General features: G+C 39.3%; 3 protein-coding genes and 1 pseudogene across 3 annotated transcripts in view; 3 read left to right on the top strand and 1 right to left on the bottom strand.

The window, feature by feature from the left end:
• Nucleotides 1–16,167, top strand: part of LOC115687212 (uncharacterized) — an 83,238-nt gene that overhangs the window by 11,471 nt on the left and 55,600 nt on the right. The window lies entirely within an intron of this gene.
• On the top strand, nt 1,199–8,694 carry LOC115687190 (uncharacterized; annotated as a pseudogene).
• Nucleotides 9,013–10,501, top strand: LOC130140058 (uncharacterized). Its single transcript, XM_056318417.1, has 2 exons — nt 9,013–9,652; nt 10,201–10,501. The coding sequence occupies exons 1-2, from the start codon at nt 9,013–9,015 to the stop codon at nt 10,236–10,238; spliced, it is 678 nt and encodes a 225-aa protein (XP_056174392.1). The 3' UTR covers nt 10,239–10,501.
• Nucleotides 13,437–15,245, bottom strand: LOC115687214 (uncharacterized; the record flags this gene model as incomplete). The annotated part of the gene is made up of 5 exons (XM_030612698.2): nt 13,437–13,558; nt 14,074–14,234; nt 14,384–14,666; nt 14,778–14,947; nt 15,085–15,245. Coding segments are annotated over 5 exons (897 nt in total), but the record flags the coding sequence as incomplete, so codon positions are not given.

The raw sequence follows: 16,167 nt of genomic DNA, 5'->3' as shown, positions 1-16,167 counted from the left end.
CCGACTCTCGCTCCCCCTCTCTCCCCACCCTCCACTCCCGTTGCCGTACTCATCTCACCCCTCGTCTCGCCCTCTCCCACCTCTGCTCCACCCCACTCAACGACCTGTGCCCGCCCTTCCTCCGCAACTCCCTACCCTCCTCCGCCTCCCCGGCCGGTTCCATGGATCCACCTGGGAACCGGACCGGACCGGTGGTCCAGTTCCCGGATGGGTCTAGAAACTAGTGGGCGGTTCCCGGTTCTAGGGTGGGAACCGCCCGCCCGGACCATGCTCACCCTTAATACCTATGGTAAATTTATCTCAAATTAATTTTTTGACCATAAAAAACTCCAAATTGATACATTTGTGACAAATTTACCCTCTGTTAGTTTCCGTTAAACAAATTAAAAGTTCATTAATTATATTACATATTGAAATAAAATTCATGAATCACATTGACCCACGTGAGGATTTGATGAGCCAAATAATTAAATCAAAAAGGGGAAAAGTATTATAATAATCGCCTTGAAGAAAGGGATTCTTCAATATATTCAATGAGAGAGAGATCTCAAAGAAAGCTTCTCTTTTGGCGTTTTTTTTCCTTTGAAAAGTCGGTATTTTGTATCCTCTGTTAGTGAGAGAGAGAGAGGGAGGGGGTGCGAAAGAGGGACGAAACTTCTCTTTTAGCATTTTATCTCTCAAGAAAAGTTGGTAGTTTTTATTTTTAGAGAGAGAGGTCATTTGATGTGGTTTTATTCGTTGAATTGAATTGTTTGTTGACTCCGAAGACTTTGAAAGAAGACATGGGAAGAGACCAAAGGAATGACTTTGCTATCTGTGAGCATCTTTTATTGGAAGAATGTGGGCATTTTGTATCCTGTAATTGTCCCGCTGGATCGCTTGCTTCTACTTTGAACGACCTCACGCGTCCTCTTTTCTATGTACCAACCCAATGCAGATCTTGCTAAGACCTTTCACGCTGCAAGTCCGTGAAACTGGAAAAGGCAAGTAAGGGAAAAATGTAATATTATCAACCAATAAAAATAATTCGTCGAGGAATCTTTTTGATTAAACAAATGATTCCATCTAGTTATTGTCTTCCTCTATATAAACCCCATTGGGGTTGGGGTTGAGGAGCAAAGTCTACAACCAAACTGTGAGACAGAGAGAGAGAGAGAGTTAGGAAGCAACGAAGAGAACTAAGATCAAGCTACGAGACATGGCTGGTACTTCACTTTAATTCTTGTCTTTGCACTCTAATTTTCATTTTTCTCTTGACAAAAATCTGTTGTTATTCTCAATAGATCATGTCTTTTGCTTTGAATTTTTGTGAATTTTATTTGGTTGTAATGCTAGAAAATAAAATTGTTCCGATAAGGCCTTGTTACATTCACGATCGTTCATAAGCATTAAGTGAGAGCCCACCATTCCATGCACCAATTTTTTTTGTATAATTCATGATCGTTCATTCTAATATAAGCACGAAACTATCAAAAACTCAATTTCACAGTCGGACTCCGCTACCGGTCATCGTCTCCCGCCACCGGACTTTGTTGATTTTAGTTGGACTCTGCCACTTGTCCTCAATCGTCTATTCCCCAGTTTTGCCTGTTATATTTTTTGGGACCACAACCAACTGCTCTAAAAGCTTAAGCTGTTAGATAAATGCGTGATTTATTATTTAAGGACCTGGAAGATTCGAACTTAGGACCTTCTGCTCTGATACCATGTTGAATTTTGTGGGACCACTGCCAACTGCTCTAAAAGCTTAAGCTATTAGATGAAGGCATGGTTTATTATTTGAATATTCCAACATTGCCCATGATAAGTATTCTCTTGTTGTGCAATCCAAACAATTGAAAAGGAAAGAATTGGAATCATAATTCAATTGAGGATTCCTTGTCATGACACCAAACGAGGCCTTTTTTAGTGATTTGGAATCTAGGACATAGAATACGTGGCATTTATGTATTTGATTACATTGATCCTTATCTTATCGTCAATAGGTCCAAAGAAAATATAAACTACCTAACAAGATTGAAAATCCTGGTTGTATTTTAGGATAGATTTGTCAATAGGATTAATTTTGGAACTCAATTTCAGAGCCATATGTGGCTTTTCCTCTAATTATTTCCATACATATGGAACAATTATCTCTTCATTTTATTAGCTTTCTTCTTATTTAAATTTTTATTACATTCGAAGCAAAATCTTTGGCTCAACTAGCATACACTTAAACTCATAAATGATAAACCGCTTTGCGCATTTTTATTAAAAAAGACTCCGCTCATAGGGCAATAGGTATGGTGTAGCGCAAGGTTATTTAGCCGCATCAACTTTGTAATTAGAACACAGAATCTATCGCGTTGCCTCTTAGAAAAGCCTTTTGGGCTCGTATATTTAGCCTTCAGAGTTTGCCTAAAAGACCTAAATGCACATTTGGGGCGAGCCATCGAGTAACCTTCTATCTCCTAGAATAGAATCACTTGTGTTTGAATGCCTTTTTTTTTTGGGGGGGCGCAGAACTTGTCAAGTACAAGAGAGATCTTCCGCCAGCTCATTATTCACTGATGATACAATCTTTTTCCTCATTATCAACATTGGAAAAGTATGAATCCGGTGTTTTCGAAGCTGGGGGCTACAAATGGTGAGTCCTCGAATTGCCTGTCCTTTGTTTTTTTCCTTCCAAACATATTTTCATCTTTAGTGCTTAATCAACTAACAGCTAAGTAAACGGTTAATTTCAGGAGCCTATGTCTTTACCCTAATGGAGACAAGAACAATAACAGGTCGGGTTGTATTTCCCTCTATTTGTCAATCGAGGGGACAAATAATTTTCGTGCCGGTTGGAAGGTTCACGTCAACTACAAGCTTTTTGTGTACGACCAGAATCGAAACAAGTACTTCACCATCCAAGGTTGATCATCACATATAATTCATAATCAATGATTGTAAAGACGTCGCAATACCAACTACGTCATCATAGCTTAGAATTAGCAACAGAGTTATATCGACTTGTGGATTTGTGTGTAGATGCTGATGGGACAGTGAGGTGCTTCCATGGCTTGAAGACCCAATGGGGGTTTCCTCAGTTGTTTTCCTTGAAAAATTTCAGAAAGCGTTCAAACGGATTCTTGTGGACGACTCTTGTACACTTGGGGCTGAGGTTTATGTCATCAAACCTTCTACTGGGACAAAGGAATCTCTCAACTTGTGGAAAAACCCCCCGAACAACACACAAGATTGGACATTCCATAACTGGTCAGGCCCGCATCAGGATTCCCCAACCTTTTACATCGGAGGGAGGAATTGGTACATTCCCAGCACAAAAAGCTTGCAAAAATGAAATTAGCTACTCGCCTTCTGCCTTTCTAAATTTATCTATTCCTATTGCTTGTGTTTGTGAGTAGAATTAGCTAAAATTTGTTTTTGTTTAACTGTGTTTATCGCGTGTAGGAAGTTAACGGTGTTTCCCAATGGCTATGACGGTAAGGGAAAGTCGCTGTCCATTTTCTTACTAGTGCAAGACCTTCCTCCGATGGGGAAAGTGTACGCACAAGGCCATTTGCGTGTGAGGAACCAACTCAATTTTGACAAGAAGGAGGAGAGAGAAGGTATGGTTTTCTTTTGTTTTCTTTTTTTTTTTTATCTTTGTAATAAGCGTGCTTGGATTGACTGTTACTTTATTGAGATTGTTTTTTGTCGAAACTTTATTGATATTTACTTAATCTAAATCTTACTATACACATACTTTTGACTTTTTATTTATATAAACCACCCGAAACTTTTATAACATTCAGATGTTAGCAAGTAAATTCGCATATAACATTTCAATAATTTTTTGAAATTTGAATAATATAATTTTGACAACAAATAAAGAAAGTATTTTGTTTAGTAATTTCTTAATCCAAATCAAACGGGCTAATGCAAAATATAATCAAGTGTTACTATTTACTATCATGTCAACTTTTGAAGATATTTTTATAAAATGAATATCACTTTTATTTTATGAGCAAGTCCCAAGTGGCTTTTTGGAGGGGCTCAAAGCCCATCCATATAACTTCTCAACTTTTGAGTACCATATCTGCAATTCGAATATGCATGTGAATATCTTCTATAGAAAGAACATAATGCTATATATCTTCATGAGTCCAATCCGAGTTTGAGTATGCTAATTGGACATGGATTCATCTACATTGTTATAAAAACACTAATAAGTCTTATTTTTGGGGCATTGCAGTTAAGCGTTGGCTATTTGCCTCAGATCCCGCCATGGGTTGCCGAGACTTTATGCCCTTGAGGGACCTCCAAAACCCGGCAAAAGGGTTCGTTTCCAATGATGCTCTGATCGTTGAATTCCAAATCCACGCCGTATCAACCGTGTCGATTTCTTAGGATTTTGATGACTTACTTCAATATTTAGTCGGAATTGATTCCTTGAGAATAATGTGTACTGACCAAATTGCATTGATGTTGGTATTGGTACGCCAAAACCATGTCAATTTTCTCTTCCTGATTTGGTTTCCCTCCCCCCAATTGGATTTACTTTGTTTAGACTCCTGTCAACTTGGTTCCACCTATGTTCTCTCATGAATGAAATAAGTTTGTCTCGACAACAAAAAAATTGGTTTCTTATTTAATTACTAGATGTAGTCCTAAACTTTCAAGGAAAACCGTTACAAATCCGTTATAAATGATTGCAGTCAAGACCGTTACAAAAACCGTTACAAAATAATAGCTTTTATGATTGTCATAACTTTAATCAAAGCTATTACTTTCAAATAGTTCAAAACTGTTAAAATATCCAACACTCCCCCAAATATTTCAAAAGGTTTTGAAAATAAAAAAAATAGAATACAACTGGGTTGTTGGAGAGTGATGCATCGGAATTGGTGCTTGTTAAACTATGAAACAGACCATTGACCAAAAAAAAAAACTATGAACCAGACCTAGAAAAAACGAAATATAATTCACAAAATCACTGGTGAAGTTTGAAACTTCTATGAACCAAGAATTTCTTTTTGTGAATTATAATTTTCATCAATCATATTATACTCCCACAAAGCTTGTTGTTCAACGTTGTTTTACGCTTATAGGCCTTACACGTGCTTGGTTTATTCATAAGTGCTCTAGAGATTAGTGCTAATAATTCTCATAGGAGCAACCTCAGTCCACACTTACATAGGCGATTCTATCAAGTGTATTTCACAGTTTAATACATCATCACTAATGGTTATGGAATTGAGCTTAGCCTAGCCTCTTTTTCATTGCAGTCTTGCATTATTCTCACCTTAAGAGGGACAAAATTTTTTAACAGTGCATCACTAGATCAACAAGTGACTTATTATTAACCACATAAACCTAATTCATGGGATCGCCAATTATATAAGTTGGGTTACCATCACTATTGATTTTCTTCAACGGGCTTAAGTCCCATTCCCCTCGATGTATAATTAGATGATCGGCCGAATCCACTTCTGACTTCATATAATCAATGGACATAAGTATATCTTTAAGCAATTGCTTTACCACGTCATGTTTTGACCGGACGTATCTCTTTTTACCATTAAAAGTTTCATTCTTTGCGATGGCTGTTGCCACTTGGCAATCACAATGTATAAACATGAAAGGTGTCGATTTCATTCCCTTTCCCAAGAACTTGAGCATTTCTCAAATTACCAAAAAATAGTAAATATTTTCTCTTCTCCTTTCCTAATTGAGCGTAGGAGGATTAGCATATTGTTCGTACATATATAACTGGTAGCACCTTAGTCTAGCACCCATTCTTTCGCATTGACCACAATATTGGCTTGGAAATGATTGCAGCAATTATGTCGTCGGATCATCTGCTTCAACCAAGTTGACTTTTGGTTTAGCGGGATGGTCTCCCCCAAAAAAAATTTTGTTTGGTTGATTTCCAAGTTACAACATATTCACAAGGTGAACACATATCCATCAATGGATTTTCTTTCATGTGAATCTAAAATCCAATTAGTATCATTATATCCTTTTAATATAGCAGAAATCCACTATGTATAATGCCATAGTTTATGGTTCCTCAAATAACATGAAAAATCTAATCAAGAGCATCTTATTCAGTGTATTTCTAAATCAAAATTGACGTGTTCAAGCTGTGGAAATACAAATATTCAGCAAAGTAGTAATATAAATTCCACTGACTTCCTCCTACGTGAACATATTTATTGATATTACCAAAATAATATCCAAATGAGACCAAACCCTCATTATTTGAACAAAAATGTATAAGAACAGCAAGCATGAACATCTATCAAATAAATTCAAACCACGGACATTGAAATAAATAGGAAGATCCAAATAGCAACTTGGGCAGCCCACTCAAAATCCAACTGTCTCAGGAAAATCTTGCCTCACAAGTCTTGAGTCACAACACTTTTCGCACATTGGACTAGCATAAATGAACAAGAGTCCACACGCGATTATTAACCCATTCATCCACGGAGACACACGACACGTCTCTCCTAGCTTCAAAGATGTACTATGCAATTTATGACTGTGATTCTCATTGTCAATCATGATAACGAACTTAAACAAAATCATTTGAATATGAATGGCAAAAGAACACTATAAATGCCATAAGTTGTGTACGGAGATCACTTTGATGCCATAACTTTTTTTCGGATCACTTTGGTGCCAACTTTTTTGAAAAACGATCACTTTAGTGCCAATGCTGACATGGCCGCCGGAAATCTGACGTGGCTCTTTTTTTATTAATTTTCGATGCTGACATGGCTCACCGGAAATCTGACGTGGCTCGCCGGAAATCTGACGTGGCTCTTTTTTTGGCCGGAGTCACTAAAGTGATCTCTTTTCCTCCGATTTGGCACCAAAGTGATCCGAAAAAAAGTTATGGCACCAAAGTGATCTCCGTACACAACTTATGGCACTTATAGTGTCCTTTTGCTGAATATGAATATAGCAGGTATCTTATCAATACAAGTCACGATTCTAGCCGAGATGACTCAGTGTCAAAAACACAAACACTTGATACGCCGGTTAATGAGAATACCAACTCAACTGGGAATACAAACGATGAATAGAGAGCGAGAAAGGTAAATCAAAGTCATGATCCAAGGTGAGATGACAACATGTTCCATTTTCTTTTTGATCCCATGTATAATGGAAAGATAATACATGTAATGGAAATGCTAGACAATTCAATAACTTGTGTTGACTAAACAGATGGTCGCCTTAACTTTTTAATCCCAAAAAATAAAAATAATTATTAAAAAAAAAGATTAGCCTGATTTCTTTACGTTTCTTTTCTAGTTTTCCTTTTCTTTTCTCTTTTTAAGTAGCCACACTGAATCACAACGTCGTTTTAAAGATTTTTCTAAATAGGTAATTTGAATATTTATAAGCATCGTCTATAAAAAGTATAAAACCACAAATTCATGGAATACGCTTGACTCAATCAAATCAAATTCGAAGAGAACACACGACAAGAATTCACCAAAAACTTGCCTACATGATATCGAACTTCCTCTCGGAAAAACAAACATAGGTATAGAAGCCCGAAAAACGATTTTACCTAACACTCAATAACCTTACCAAAACGATCAAAAGCTCTTTTGTGCTTATACTAGGTAATGTCCCACGACAAACCGTCCACAAATATGCGATACTTATCCTTCACCATCTTTGAGTCCTCGTTCAATTCCAATAGCAGAGGTTGCAGCGGTGACAGTTTCAACTTGGGAATCCATAGGCATTATCCTTAAAAATATTAGAAAAATATAAGATAATATGAAAAATAAGAATTGTTGGAAATCTGTTGGAAAAGAAGAGAAAATAAGATTAATTGTCCGAGTTGTGCAAGCACTATCTTTAAGATATAACTGACCTTCTTCTTTATTCCGCACAAAGTAATAGAAGGAACATGAACAATATTATGTGTATAACCCAGTAAAGAAAGAAATAAATAGAGCAAGAATAAAGATTTTTATGTTTTTGTATATCCATCTTCAGTTATGTTCGGAATAACAATTTCTAGGGAAAAGAAAGAGAGTCATCAATTCTTGCATTAAATTGAAAAAATTTACAAAATCGTTGCAATACTGATACAAAATAATGGCTTTCATGACTATCATGACTTCTACTTTCAAATATATCAAAACTGTTGATCATAACTTAGAAGCCCGAAATACAAGTTTCGGTTCAACTTCAATCGGCCAAAGTGAAAATCAGACTGAAGAAACAGAACAGTCATTATTTTCCTTACACTCCTTGTCGATGACTCTTCCATTTTTGGGGCTGAGGTTTTTGTCATTGATTCCACTGCAAAATGGGAGTCTCTCACCACGATCCAGGACCCACCTCACTGCACATTCACTTGGAAGATCCGAAACTCCTCCAAATTGGACAAGAGCCTTTACTATTCTGACGTCTTCACTGTTGGAGAGAGTAATCGGTACGTTCTCAAGTCAAAATTTTGCAAATTAAACTATTCAAACTCGTTTATATTCGTTTACGAACTGTAATTATCGAATCTCGGAAGCTCAGAGTATATCCGAAAGGCGATGCTGCTGGAAAAGGAAGTCATTGTCCATTTATTTGCAGTTACTTCGTGTTTAAGACCTTCCTCAAAAGAGAAAAGTACACGCCGAGTACTATTTGTGCGTATTGGACCGGCTGAATGATGGTCATAAGGAGAAAGAAACAAGAAGAGTCTGTACCGGGAAAGAGATCCCCTCAAAATTTTTTTTTTGGGCTCGCTTTCTTTCTCTATTGCGCCGTCCGACGTGCGTTTTTCCCGATCTTCTTCATCGCAATTCAGTTTGCGAATCTGATCTCATGGCCGACGAACAGTCGAGTGTTACAAGCGACCAAGCGAGATGCTAGCGCCTGCACTCTTGCCATCTGGCCGGGCAGCATTGCTGCGATGAAGCGGCTCTTGACCCCGAGGCCGCACCGCCGCGCGTTGAACCTCCTGTTGCACCGATTGCTGTCAAGCTTGATGGCAAAAATTATGGCGTATGGTCCCAGGTTGTTGAGATGTATGTCTCGGGCAAAGACAAACTGGGTTATTTGAATGGTGATTCTCCTGAGCCCCCTCCTACATATCCATCTTTTAGACAATGGAAGACCTATGATTCTACGGTGAAAGGTTGGCTTATCAATTCTATAGACCCAGCCTTGATACCAAACTTTATTCGGTTTCCTACTGCCAGAGCCGTATGGGATGCTGTGGCAACGACCTTTTTTGATGGATCTGACACCTCCCAAATCTATGATATTAAGAGGCAGGTTTCTCGATTGAAGCAAGGAGGTGGACCCATCGAGAAATATTACAATGATCTTCAAGGGCTCTGGCGTGAGATTGATTTCCGCCGTCCTAATCCTATGCAATGTCCGGCCGATATTCTGAGGTACAATGCCATTGTTCATGAAGATCGAGTTTATACTTTTTTGGATGGTCTCGATGACCGCCTGGATAATGTTCGTGCTGATGTTATGAAGATGGATCCATTTCCCACTATTGAGCAAGCTTATGCCCGAGTCAGGCGAGAGGATATGCGCCAATCTGTCATGCTCTCCACTCCTGTCGAGGTCAACTCTGGTTCCGCCATGGTGTCACAGCGGGGCAAGGGTGATCAGTTAGTGCTTTCTGCCCGGGGACCTCGCCCTAAACCTGGTATGCCAATTCAATCCGAGGGATGCTCTCACTGTGGGAATCCTAAACATATAGCAGCATCTTGTTTTAAACTGCATGGTTATCCGGATTGGTGGGATGATTTTCAGACCAAGAAGAAGAAACAGGGCTCCCAAAAGGGGCGGAATGGAGGGCAAGCCTCCTTAGTGACTAGCGGCTTGTCATTAATTCCCATGGAGCCTGAATCTGCTAATGCCAAATCTCTTGAAGGTAATTGTGGGTTTGTCTTTGCTAATGGACATGGTGATGGTCATCATGGGTGGATAATTGATTCTGGCGCTACAGATCATATGACTCCGGAATCTGGTGATCTTCTTACATCTACTACACCACGTCGAGATCATATTTACAATGCTAATGGATATAGCTTTCCTGTGACGGCTGCTGGGCGTGTGTCTGTCACGCCTTCCCTCTCTCTATCTCATACCTTGCTTGTTCCTTCATTGTCTAATCGTCTGTTATCAGTTGGACAGCTTACTAGTGAGTTGAATTGTGTTGTGCTTATGTACCCTGATTTTTGCCTGTTTCAGGACATTCTCACGAAGGAGATTATTGGGCGTGGTACTAAGAGGGAGGGGCTGTATTTCGTGGATGAAATTACTTCTGGACGGACCTATCATTCTCGTGGACAGTTAGCTCAAGAGAAGGAACTTTGGTTATGGCACCGTCGGTTAGGTCACCCATCTTTTGGGTATTTACGGCATTTGTTTCCCAAGTTATTTCATGGTCTATCGAACTCTAGTTTTCAGTGTGATACATGTATTTTGGCAAAGAGCCATCGCACTTGTTTTCCTCCCAGTTTGAATATAAGTTCTGCTCCTTTTTCCTTAATTCATTCTGATGTATGGGGTGCGTCTCCTATTACTACTGTATCTGGGTTTAGATGGTTTATCATCTTTGTTGATGATTGCACGCGTATGACTTGGCTATATTTGATGAAACATAAGAATGAGGCTGAAGCTATCTTTCGGACTTTCCACCGTATGATTCAGACTCAGTTTGGGGCCAAACTTCAGGTTCTCAGGACTGATAATGGTGGCGAATACTTAAGTAAACCTCTTGCAGCTTATTTTCAAGAACATGGTTTGATACATGAAACTTCTTGCCCTCAGACTCCTCAGCAGAATGGTGTTGCTGAGCGCAAGAATCGCCATCTTCTTGAAACCACTCGAGCACTCTTGGAGGGTAGCCATGTTCCCCATCGTTTTTGGGATTCTGCCGTAGTCACAGCTGCTTATTTGTTGAATCGCATGCCTTCCCGCATTCTGAGCTATCGCACGACAATGCAAGCACTCGCTGCCCATGTGTCTCTTCCTTCGGTTCTTACATTGCCTCCTAAGGTGTTTGGGTGTGTCGCTTATGTCCATCTTCACAAAAATCAGCGGACCAAACTTGACCCCTGTGCAGTCAAATGTGTGTTTCTTGGTTATGGCCCTTCTCAGAAAGGGTATCGGTGTTATGATCTTGCCGAGAAGCGCATGTATGTCACCATGGATGTAACATTTATTGAGACGGAGTCCTATTTTCCTTCCCCCCAGTGTCCTGTTCAGGGGGAGACTAGTTGTAGAACCAGACATTGGTGGGAGGTAGGAATTGCAGGAGCGACACGGCCACATGATTTTGAGGTTGCACATGGTTCTGAGGCTGCTGAGGCCGAAGATTTTGAGCTACTGCCGCATGATTCTGAGGATGCACAACCAGACAACACTGAATTACGGCACGGGTCCGAACAGGTGTCAACAGATGCACAGCTGCAACTGTCAACAGATGCACAACTGCAACAGCCCTCCTTGTCTTCGCCCTCTTCGCCCTCTTTAGTACCACTCCAAGCTCCTGAGAATGTATCTGAGGTAAGTACTTCTACTGTACTTGATTCTTTTGAAGATACTGATGTGCTTACTGGTTATAAGCTACCCGATAGGCATAATAGGGGTAAACCACCGAATCGATATTCTCCAGATGTAGAGGACCGCCGGTCTCGATACCCTATTGCAGACTATGTGTCTGCCAAGAGGCTGTCCACACCACTACAAGCCTTCGTGTTTACGATTTCCTCAGTTCAAGTTCCAAACAAGGTTGAAGAAGCCATGAAGGATCCGAAATGGCTTCAAGCGATGGAGGCAGAGATGGAGGCGTTGGAGAAAAATCGAACTTGGAAACTTGTGGAACTACCAAAGGATAAAAAGCCGGTTGGATGTAGGTGGGTGTTCACAGTCAAACATAAGGCAGACGGCACTATTGAGAGGTATAAGGCGCGACTGGTAGCTAAAGGGTATACACAGACTTATGGGGTGGATTATCATGAAACATTCTCTCCAGTTGCAAAGTTAGACACTATAAGAGTGTTGTTATCTCTGGCTGCAAACTTGGACTGGCCTTTGCATCAATTTGATGTGAAGAATGCATTTCTTCATGGAGATTTAGAGGAGGAGATCTATATGGAGCTTCCACCTGGATACAGATGCGCAGATAAGCCGAACATGGTCTGTAAGCTGGAAAGATCATTGTATGGGTTGAAGCAGTCCCCTCGTGCATGGTTTGGTCGCTTTAGTTCAGCTATGAAAGGGTATGGATACTCCCAAAGTAACTCAGATCATACTTTGTTCTTAAAAGGTGCTCAAGGAAGAATGACAGCTCTTATCATATATGTAGACGACATGATTATTACAGGCAATGATAGTGCAGAGATTATGAGACTGCAGGAATTATTATCAATGGAGTTTGAGATGAAGAACTTGGGAGGTTTGAAATATTTCCTGGGAATCGAGGTTGCTAGGTCGAAGGAAGGAATTTACTTGTCTCAGCGGAAGTATGTTCTTGATCTTTTGACCGAAGTTGGCATGCTAGATTGCAAGCCTGCAGACACTCCTATGGTGCAAAACTGTAAGCTTGGAGAGTACCTTGATCAGACGCCTACTAATAAAGAGAAATACCAAAGGTTAGTAGGTCGATTGATTTACTTATCACATACACGTCCTGATATTGCTCATGCAGTAAGTGTGGTGAGTCAGTTTATGCATGCACCTAGTGAGGATCATATGAGTCTTTGTGTGGCGCATCATTCGATATTTGAAGTCAGCCCAGGAAAGGGGTTGCTATTTGCAAAGAATGGCCACCTTGAAATAGAAGGTTACACAGATGCGATTAGGTGGAAGTGTGACAGACAGGAGGTCTACATCGGGGTATCTTACATTTGTGGGAGGCAACCTTGTTACATGGAGAAGTAAGAAACAAAATGTTGTAGCTCGGTCTAGTGCAGAAGCTGAATTCAGAGGTGTAGCAAAGGGGTTATGCGAACTTCTATGGCTTCGAAAGCTGCTAACTGAGCTCGAGTATCCACCAGGTTTGGAAAGCAAATTGTTTTGTGATAATAAAGCAGCCATAAATATTGCTCATAATCCAGTTCAGCATGATAGAACCAAACATGTGGAGATTGACAGACATTTCATCAAAGAGAATTTGGAGGCAAAAGTGATCCAGTTACCATTTGTCAAGTCTGAAGACCGAGTTAGCTGATATATTGACAAAGGCTCTGTCAAGTAGAGAATTTCATTGCTCACTTATCAAGTTGGGTATCAAAGACATCTTTGCACCTACTTGAGGGGGAGTGTGGTCGTGAGCTATTTTAGCCTATTTATTAGGTATTTTTATTGTATAGATTTCTTCCTAGTATAGAATCCTTCCTATTGTATATCTCCTAATTAGGGTTGTTATATGTCCTATATATATAACAAGATTGAGCATTGTAAATGTACAGAAAACATATTCATTGAATAGAAAAATGAGAGTCTTTTCTTCTACAACCTTTTGCCGGTTTCTGGAGATCCTTCAAGGGCATAAAGTCTGCATCACCCCTTTTGGGATCCGAGGCACATAGCCAGCATTCAACTGCAATGCCCCCAAAAAAATACTTGTTATACTCCTATTCAGTACGGACTCATGAAGAGAGAAAGCATTATGTTCTTTCAATAGAACATATACACATGCATATGTGCATTGTTGCTATGGTACTCAAAAGTTTGAGAAGTTTTATAGATGGGCTTCGAGCCCTTTCCAAAAAGCCATTTAGAATTTTCTCATAAAATTATAGCGATATTCATTTTATAAAAAGATCTTGAAAAATTTGACATGATTTCAAATGGTAATACTTATATGTATTCGCATCAGCCCGTTTGTTTTGGATCAAGCAAAAATAAAAAATAAATTCTTCTTTCTTTCTCACCAAATTTGTAAAACATTCAAATTTCAAAGAATTATGAAAACTTTATGTGCGAATTCACGTGCCAACATTTGCATGTTGAAATAATTTTGGGTGTATTGTGTAAATAAAGAGTCAAAGTATGTGTCTCGTGAGATTTAAATTAAGTAAAAACCAAGTGACAAAGATAAAAAGAAAAACATACTTGTTTTCTCCTTTTTTTTTTTCTCGTTGACTTGGTTCAACACACGCAAACTGAATTCTGCGTACACTTTCATCTTCGGAGTAAGGCGTTGCACTTCTAAGTAAACGGACAGCGACTTTTCCTGACTGGAGGCATTGCCTTTTTGATCCACCAATAACTTCCTACGCACGACAATTACAGGTAAATATATATGAGTTTTGGCTAATTCTATTTACAAACATAAGCGACAAAAATAAATAAATTCAGAAAGGTAAAAGGCGAGTAGCTAATTTTCATATTTTGCGAACTTTTTTTCGTTCTGGGAATGTACCATTGCCTTCCTTCGATGGTAAACTCGTCGGAATGGCGACGCGTGCCCAATGTGGACCAGCCTTGGAACTTCCATGTGAATGTGTTTTGAGGCGGGTATCTAGTCAAGGTAAAAGACTCCACCGTCATCTCGGCAGGTTGGATGACAAAAACCTCAGCCCCAAATGTGCAAGAGTCATTTCTATCAAGGTATCCATCTTGTTTGAATTTTTTCAAGGAAAGTAACCGAGGAAACCCGCATCGGGTCTTCGAGCTTTGGAAGCTGCTTACTGCCCCATCAGCATCTACACAGATTTCCACAAATTGATATAACTCTGTTGTTAATTCTGAACTATGATCATGTAATCGGAATTGTGACTTCATAAACATCGATTATGAATTATGTGATTATCAACCTTGGACGGTCAAGTACTCCTTTCGTGACTTGTTGTGCACAAAAAGCTTGTAGTTGACGTGAACTTTCAGACCTTTATCAAGCTTATCTTTCTCCTTGATGGACAAATAGAGGGAAATATATCCCGATCCATTTTGTTTCTTGTTTCCATTAGGGTAAAGAGATAGGCTCCTGAAAAAAACAAATTAGTTGTTTAATTAGCAGTTAATTTGATTAAGCATTAAATTTGTGGTTCCACAAAAATATGAGGATCTAGTTAGATGAAAATATGTTTGGAAGGGGATAGAAAAGGAAATAAAAAAACTCACCATTTGTAGCCCCCAGCTTTAAATACCTCGGAATCATACTTGCCCTTGTCCAACCTTGATAATGCGGAAAATGATTCAATCTTCAATGAATAATGAGCTGGTGGAAGAGCTCTCGTGTATTTGGCAGGTTCTGCCAAAAACAACCATTCGAACCCAATTGATTATTTTAGGAGATAGAAGGTAATTAAATGGCTCATCGCATATGTGCCGCAATTGGCCCAATAAGGTGCGACGCGACGAAAATCCTGTGCTCGAATTACAAAGTCGATGGGGCAGAATAACTTTTGGGCCGCGCCACACCTATCACCCTATGAGCACGGAGCCGTTTATCATTTATGAGCATGAGTGTATATTAGTCGACTCAAAGATTTGGATCCAAGTGTTATACAAATTTTTTAAAAAAGAAAGATAAAAAAAAATTGATGAGATAACCATTTCATATGTATGGAAATAATTAGTGGAAAATTCACATACGGCTCTGAAGTTAAGTGCTTAATAATACTATTGACAAATCCATCCTAGCTAAAATACAACCAGGAAATTCAATTTGGTTAGATAGCTTAATTTTTCCATGAGCCCTATTAGCTAGAAGATCAGCATGTGTGTGTATGTATAAATTCATGAATGGTCCTGAATGTAGAAAGGTCTTGTTTGAACCATTTTCTATTTTGGGCAAATAAAATTTGTAAAAGTTTGAAAGCGGAAAAAGTGTTAGAAAAGTCATAAACCTTTTGTATTGATGCTAATCGAGTCATAAACCTTTTTTTTTTGCCAATTGAGTCCTAAACCTTTTGTCTTTGTGTCAATTCAGTCTTTTTGGCTAATTTTGGCCGGATATTGCTGACATGGACGTCGGCCGGCTTATGTGGCATCGTTAATGCTGACGTTGATAATTTTTAATAATATTTTCATATTTTTTTGATTTTTTAAATTTTTTTCTAATTTTTTCCTTCTTTTTTTTTTTCCTCCTTTCTTCTACCTTTGCCCGGCCACTTGGGCAAGACCGCTGTCGCCCGGACGAGGCCACCGTTGCCCGCCACAGGTGAGGGTCAGCTGACCCTCGCCTGGGCGAGGGCTCCCCTC

The sequence above is a fragment of the Syzygium oleosum genome, unplaced genomic scaffold (genome assembly GCF_021117445.2).
Source record: "Syzygium oleosum isolate NSW1041296 unplaced genomic scaffold, Sole_v2.1 Sole_v2.15, whole genome shotgun sequence".
NCBI lineage: Eukaryota > Viridiplantae > Streptophyta > Magnoliopsida > Myrtales > Myrtaceae > Syzygium > Syzygium oleosum.
Note: the sequence above shows the minus strand (reverse complement) of the source record. Positions and strands in the feature narration are given on the sequence as shown.

Excerpts from the sequence above, each read along its gene's own strand:
- LOC130140058 (XM_056318417.1), top strand. The coding sequence starts at position 9,013 with ATGTATGTCTCGGGCAAAGACAAACTGGGTTATTTGAATGGTGATTCT. Across the intron at positions 9,653-10,200 it reads GGGACCTCGCCCTAAACCTG|GACATTCTCACGAAGGAGAT; the intron begins GTATGCCAATTC and ends TGCCTGTTTCAG.